The sequence below is a fragment of the Solanum lycopersicum genome, chromosome 7 (assembly GCF_036512215.1).
Source record: "Solanum lycopersicum chromosome 7, SLM_r2.1".
Taxonomy (NCBI): domain Eukaryota; kingdom Viridiplantae; phylum Streptophyta; class Magnoliopsida; order Solanales; family Solanaceae; genus Solanum; species Solanum lycopersicum.
This window is the reverse complement of record NC_090806.1, coordinates 8,855,616-8,863,422: the sequence shown is the minus strand read 5'-3', so window position 1 is coordinate 8,863,422 and position 7,807 is coordinate 8,855,616. Positions and strand designations below refer to the sequence as shown.

Here is a 7,807-nt window from a genome sequence, read left to right as displayed (position 1 = left end):
ATTTAGATGCTCTAGATATGAGAATATTCCCTAATCTTTTTAATTAAGTAGTTAGGATATATACACAATATATTTGTTTCTTTCCTTATTTACATTATCTGTAACAGCTATTTAAGTCCATCAACTTGAGGGAATAATAAACAATTCAATTTCCCATATCTCTTCTTTTTTCTTCTTCTAATTTCTCATAAATATTAGAATTGTTGAGTTTATAATTTTATCCATTTTACGGATAATTTATATTATTTTTTTACCTATGTAGGGCTTATTTAAGTTGGTTTCCTCGTGCTGGGACTATTTGATGTTGGTCCATTGAGGAGGTCTATCAGTGTTGTTTCCCCCATTGAAGAAGTTTTTATGACATTATTTCTTTGAGAGCATGTTTTTTGTGAAATTCCCCTAAGTTACAGATTGAAGTTGATTATTCTTGCATGTTTAACTTGAAATGATTGAGTTAGGGGCTTGAGCTGATCTTATCATTTCTTAAAGTGACATGAATTTCAAATGATAAATTCATCTTTCGTAATCTCTTCTTCCACTATTTTTGCCATGTATTATGTGTATACCATGATTTACTAAGTTTTTTGAAAATTCGAGCTCTTTTATGCGTTCCATTGAATTAATATTATATATTTATTGTTGGTTTTGTTGTTAGCATTCATCCTCATTATTTTATAAGTTTTTTCATGGAAATTTGAGAAAATGTTGAATTATATAACACCTCACAAATTAGACTCATAATTGACATCAGAAAATCACCAAAATCAATGAACCACGACAGGGTTCATAGACGTAAAAGGGACCACAATCCATCGACCTGCCTGTGAATTCACACCCAACCAAGAACTAGTGGACCACAGGACCCTTCACGGGCCATGGACCACTACATGGGCTGTACTGGTGCTTGTGGAAAGGATACATGACCTCCCAAGCTCAGGCATCGATCAGACCATAGAGCCCTCTATATGTTGTGGTGAGGCTCATCAATCTGTACCACTAGACCTCAGCCTAAGTGAAGAACCAAGAAGACCTTCATGGTCCGTGAAGTGGATGCTAGAGAGGAGTGGCCAGGACCCAGTAGCCACTGGACCAAGCACCACGACCAGCTTGATGGTCTGTGGTCCCTGTGATGGTTCGTTAAAGGGGTCTGGTCAGTTGCGTCAGACTTTTTATGTCGGGGTTTGTTTGGTCTTTTCCTTATTCGTTGGACCCCAAACTACGTTGTTCAACCAATAAACTATGTAGTTTTGGTTAGTTTGAGTCTAGTGACTTAATTAGAACGTACCTTAATCGATCATTCACCTAAATCAAGTAAAACTAGCGCAAAAAGAAGAGAATTCAAGCGATAACTTTCTCGAGAACATGCAACAAGGTTTCTCCATTTCTATTCTCAAAATCAAAATATTTCTCCAAAAAAAAACGTCAATAGACATGTGGAATTGCACTAGTGGGTTCATTTCACCCATTAGGTCCTTAGAGTTCAGTTTGGTTCTTGATTCCCTTAATTATTCTTAGATCTAGGGTTTCTAGACTTCAGATTATTGCTATGATTTAGTTGTTAGATTAAGCTTAATCAAAATATTGCGTTTTTGTACTATGTTGCTCAATACTTGCATGAATTCAACACCCTAGTTATGTAGATTCTTTTGGTTCAAGATTTACACTTGCTAGGCTAGTTTACATAGATATACATGCATCAATTTACAAATGTTTCATTATCAGTTCTTAACGTTGCATTTTCAGTTAGCATGTGAGAATCTTGAGCTATGCAGTTATTTAAGTTATTTTGTATTTTATACATTCTATTGGGAGTAGACTTAATACCGAGTTGGACTAGGCTCAGTCACCTTTATAGTCCCTGAAACTACGTGCCCCACAAGTTAAGTTCCTTTTGTGGGCATTATACTTAGTGATCACACCAGTCACGCCTCTATAACCTCGGCAAAGTATATTGTTGTCCTCTGGATGGGTGTATACATCGGACTCTACAGTTAGCTCATGTGGTTTTATGTCGGTAAATAATAGCTTCTACAATCAGATTCTACTGTATTCACCAGGGTTACCATTTATATTTTCAGTATTCAGTTTCAGCATGTTATGTACTTGGTCATTGCACTTAGTTTAGTTATATTCAGTATATCTCAATGTTTTTATCATGTTCAGATTATGACATTGCTCTATATGCTATATTCAGTTACATGTTTGTTCCACTTTATTCTATCCTGCATGTCAGTTTCCTTCAATTATTGACACATATCTGCGCTAAATCTTCTCGTGATGTAGGTTCAAATCCTCAACATCCAGATCACGCATATATCGGTTCCAAATTTCCAATCAGGAGTATCGGAAGTGAGTCCTCATTCTTCGAGGACGATATATATGATTCTTTGTATTTCAGTATTTCATTTTAGTTTTAGTTTTACTAGAGTTATTTAGGGGCATGTACCAAGATCTCTAGTAAGTTAGAGGCTTATTTCAGACATAGACAGATTCAACTCTTGTATTTGAGTTTAGTTCAGTGTCTTAAGATCTTCTCAATATTTATATATTCAGACTTAGATTGGACATATTATTTCAATTTCTCTTATATTTAAGCTTTCGCACATTATTTCTTATTTCAGTAATCTTTTAGTATGCTTATGATATGCCATATATGGGTTAGCTTAGGGTCATTCGTGATCCTGGGTCTCATGTTTACGTCAAGAGAGTAGCCTCGGGGCATGAAAAATTACTATGATAAAGAAAGAGAAACATTGGTATAGGTTGGTGAGTGAACGAGATATTGCAATACTGATATATGGTATATGGATTGTGATTCATCCATGAGTCATTGTCTTAGAATCCCACAACACCTATTTACCTCGAGTCACTTCGTCCCGAGCTCCCCCCCTCCCCGCCTCGAGGCACTAAGGGAAAATCAAATGGGTATTGAAATTCAAATTCAAATTTCTTGGAAAATAAGGTTGGGGAAACATATTTATCTAATTCTCAACGGTACAAATCTTGTTATATATGCTTTGGACCGATCATTTATATTTTCGTTGTCGTCTTTTACTCCTTCGTTTATAAACCAGTTCTATAAGGTATACACACAAAAACTGCTGAAGCTATAGCACTCCTCCACCCTTCCTTGAGGAACCACGCCCCGAACCCCCAAAGGCACAGTTCCCCGCACCTCGAGCGTCCATCACCCACCCTTCCTCGAGGCATCGCACCTCGAGCTACCTCCATCCACACTGCCTCGAGGCACCGCCCCAGATCCCTCTACCCACCCCCACATCGAGGCACCACACCTCGAGGCCCCCTTCCACCCCTTTCTTCGAGTCTCCGCGCCTCAAGGCTCCTAACCCCATCTCGAGGCACGACACCTAGAGGCCCACACACCACACTGCACCGCCCTAAGTACCCGCACCCACCCACCCACCCCACCTCAAGACGTCGCACCCCGAGGCCTCCGAGGTGTCGTGCCCCATGACTACTCCGCCTTGAGGCACGCCCTCACCCCTACAGGAGGGAAAAATGGTAGTTTTCGCAAAAAAAATAGAAAATGACCGACCAGATCATTACAGTGCTCATGCTTGCACTTTAGGGTAATGCAGTTTTTTAATAATAGGATTGAATAGCTCCTAGTGATGGAGGTCAAAGAAAATTAGAAAAATGATCCCTTGTTGCTCCAGTTAAAGGAAGAAGTTCATAACCAAAAGAATATGATGTTTGAAACAAGGGGGAGATGGTATATTGAAGGTAAGAGTCCTTCTCTCGTTTTAAATTCAGCACTAATGCTTCTATTTGAGTGTATTATTTCCCTCATAATGTCTATACCTTTGTTTTCCTTCTAACGGTTTTTATCTCAAAAGAAGTTCATTTCAAGAAGTAAATTGAGTTTACTATTCAGTTCACGAGGAATGACCATAAAGGGCGATATTATAGCACCTCATGTCTATGACAATAAGTAGTGTTTGTAGCTATCACTTTGTTTAGTAGAACATAGTTGGGAGTGATCAAGTAAACTCCAAATGGAATAACTCATTTATTTTCTCATACCTAAAAGTTTGGTATAATTTCAATAGATTTATATAATGATTCGTATGTTGGTTCGACAAATAAAAGCAAAGGAGATAGAAAAATCTTCAATGAGGCAACCTAATGTTAATAATTTGAAGTGCTTAATTAGGTTGCCTAAATGAATAAAAAGATGAATGAGAAGTCATCCCAATTTCTTAGGTACAAACATAATATAGTTTTTATTTATTTATAGATGTCAATTATGCAAAGCAATAGTCCCAAATAAGTTTGATGAATGAATAATAATAAAAAATAAAAAAAACACACCTAGACTATAGATTCATAAAGGACAAATTTACAATATGCAAACAAAAATTAAGTAACTTCATTTTTCTATCACTTATTTTTCTTTTTTTTTTCATTTTTTGTTTTGTAGTAACCCCACATCATGGTTCAATTTATCCTCCACCATGACAAAAAAAAAATCATATACCCAAAGTATATATAGTCATGCAATATGCATCCAATATAATCAAAACTTCCATATTATGATCATGAGCTTATCAATCAAAAATATATTTTTTATCTTGAAGTATGCATATTGTCAACTTCATTACTTGCAACATTAGAGCTGAAATCACCTTTCCCTTTGACTTCATCAATCCTTTCAACTGCCTCTTTAATATCACATCTCTTCTCCACATCAGCCTCACAACAACTTAGTCCAATCTTCAACAACTTCATCATTTCACTCTCACAATCTTTTGTTCCTTTCATTTCTTTATCAAACACTTCTTTCTCTGATGATTCACCCCCAAGAGTAGTATTCACCCATGTTGCTAAATCATCGCTATCTTGTGTCCCTTTGCCTAAAAGATTTGAAGGGAATTTTCCAGTCAAGATCTCAAGGATTAACATACCAAGTGTCCAAACATCAGTTTTTCTATTAACTTTGCCTGATTGTTTCAACTCTGGTGCTTTGTATGAGATCATGTGTTCATGTGCATGTTCAGCATTTACTACTGGTAGTAAAGCATAGTCTGTGAGAACTGCCTCAAAGTTTTCAGTTAGAAGAACATTTGAAGACTTGAGGTGACCATGAGGTGATGTTAAGCTTGGTAGCTCATTGTAAAGATATAATATTCCTTTGCTTACTCCTTTCACAATTTTCAAACGAGTTGGCCAATCAAGACTTTGGTTACCACGTGATTTGCTATTACCTGAAAAATCAAGAAAAATATTATTATTAGTTGTATATTGACTTGACATATGGATTAAGAAGCAATGTCCAACATTAGTTGTATATTGACTTGACACATGGATTTAGATGCAGTAAATGAGAGGGACTACACATATTAAATATAAGTCATTTAAATATTAAAAAAATGAATAGTATTCAACAGCAAAGGTAAAATAGACATAAAATGTAAATTATTCATTGGTTTATAAACTGGAAAAGTATGGTTGGACATCCCAATATACTAAGTGTATTTAAGTGAAGTACAAAATTTAAAAAAAAAATAAAGAGTTATTGTGATGATAAACATAGTAGGTAGGGAACTTACTAAATATAGAAAATGACGCACTTCATAGAACAAAACAAGAGCGAGTTAAAGTAAGACATTTAAATTGGGACGGAGGGAATAATTAATGTTTTATATTTTTAGTTGATTTCAAAAAGAAAGTTTCTTTCTTCTTCTTTTTCTTCTTTTTTTAAAATTTTTTATTCCAATGATATTTTTCAGACCACAACATTAAATTAAAGGATATTCTACTACATTTTAAGTATAAAGGTATTTCTTTTTATTCTTAAACTGCATATCAAGTTAAAACGAGACAAAGAAATTGAAGAGAGTAGAGATATAGGTACCATGAAGATAAACAGCAAGGCTGACATTGTTGACATACTCAAAGACAAGAAGTTTCTCCTCTTTCCTATAATAGAAAGCAATAACAGGAAGCAAGTTCTTATGACTCAATCTTCCAAGCCTTCTCATATGTTCATGGAAATCTTCTTTACCAACTTTATTCATATGTCTAAACCTCTTAACAACCATGACAGGGCCAGTACTAAGTGCAGCTTTGTATGTTGAACCAAACACTCCACTTCCTAATACTTCAGCAGAGGCTTTCAACAAATCAGGCAAGTCAAATTTCTCAATGTCATCTTTCAAGAATAGAAGTTTTTGTCCAGCAACTTCAGCTCTTTTACCGCCATCATTACAAGCGCGATCAGGAGTAGATGCAGCTGATGATTGGCCTTGTTCCATTTTGTTTAGATGATCATGAGATTGAGGGATTAGTTTTTGGTCTTGACTTGTTGGTGAGGAAGAAGTTAATGATGATCCTCCAAGTACTACTTCTTGTTGATGATTCTTGTTGCGACGATTGATTAGAACAAACACAATAATGCCTATCACTACAACTACTATAACCACAATAAGGGCAATCTTCCAACCTGATGATGATGATGATGATGATTCTTCCTTCTTTTTTTCATCTTCCTTATTGCATGACTTTGCTAAAGGAGGACCACAAAGACCATCATTACCTGTTTTTATAAACAAGTTTATAATTAAGACATACATCATATTAAGCCATAGTCTAAAATCGCGTACCTAAGTATATAATTATTTATTATTTTTATGGATCAGAGTTGACACACATGGATGGATGATATTTTAATGATATAATATTTTAATTGAAAGAAGATGATGATCTAGGATTGCAAAGGTAATAATAATAATAATAATAATAATAATAATAATAATAATAATAATAATAATAATAATAATAATAATAATAATTGGAAAAAAAAGGTATAGAGAGGTACCATCATAAGCAGGAAGATAAAGATGTGAATACGAAGGAGGAATTGGACCCTCAAACTTATTGTTTTGAATATTCAACTCCCTAAGATTTGGCATATCACCAAAAATAGGAGGGAGTGGTCCTGTAAATTCATTATTTGCTAGGTGAAGTTTCTTTAATGAATTCATGCCTTCAAAAATATTTTGATCAATTGGACCAGAAAACTTGTTATTTGAGAAATAAGCACTTTTTAATGTAGGCAATTTATTTAATATTGGTAATGGACCTTCAAATTTATTTTTGAAAACACTTATGGTTCTCAAATTTGGCAACTCTTTAAGTATGTCCAAATCAATGGTACCACTTAACCCAAGATTTTCAAGATTCAAACCATAAACCTTTCCGCTTTCACAAAATAGATTGTTCCATTTAGGCTTATTGTTATCTTTGACGCAAGGTGGTACATTAGCATCCCACGTCGAGAAGGGATCTCCATCGTACTTTAATGATTCACGAAACTTGAGAAGAACCTCAGGCTCTGATAAGTTTGCCTCTGTCACAAATGCTAATGAACACATGATCATAACAAGGAAGAGGACATGTTTGTTTTTGTAGTTTTTTTGTGATGACATGATTGCATAGAGAAGAGAGTCAGTCTTCTTTATTTCTTAAAAACTTTTTTTTGTTTTTTTCTTTCTTTTTTCTTGGTGCGCGCACTTGCAGGTGCGCGCCCTCTCAAAGGGCTCCTACAAATGAAAGAATGATACCTTTTTATGTAGTTTTGAAGCCAAAAGAAAGGTGGGAGAAAGAATATTATTTTTTTTTGCATACAGGACAAAGACAAGACAACAAGTTTTGAGAGTTAGTTGGAGAAATAGACAAATGTGAAGAGGGGAATGTCAAGTTGACATAGTCCTCTCTTTTTTTCATAAATCACTCAGAAAACTACGCTTTACCTTTTGAAATCACCTTCTTCTTCGACTTTCACTAC

The 7,807-nt window shown here is 35.1% G+C and overlaps 1 protein-coding gene across 1 annotated transcript; it reads right to left on the bottom strand.

Annotated features, from left to right (window-relative positions):
• Positions 1 to 4,318: 4,318 nt before the first annotated feature.
• On the bottom strand, positions 4,319 to 7,590 carry PRK2 (receptor-like protein kinase). The gene is made up of 3 exons (NM_001246948.2): positions 6,839 to 7,590; positions 5,876 to 6,556; positions 4,319 to 5,225 (listed from the first exon to the last, which is right to left on the bottom strand). The coding sequence occupies exons 1-3, from the start codon at positions 7,446 to 7,448 to the stop codon at positions 4,588 to 4,590; spliced, it is 1,929 nt and encodes a 642-aa protein (NP_001233877.1). The 5' UTR covers positions 7,449 to 7,590; the 3' UTR covers positions 4,319 to 4,587.
• Positions 7,591 to 7,807: the final 217 nt, after the last annotated feature.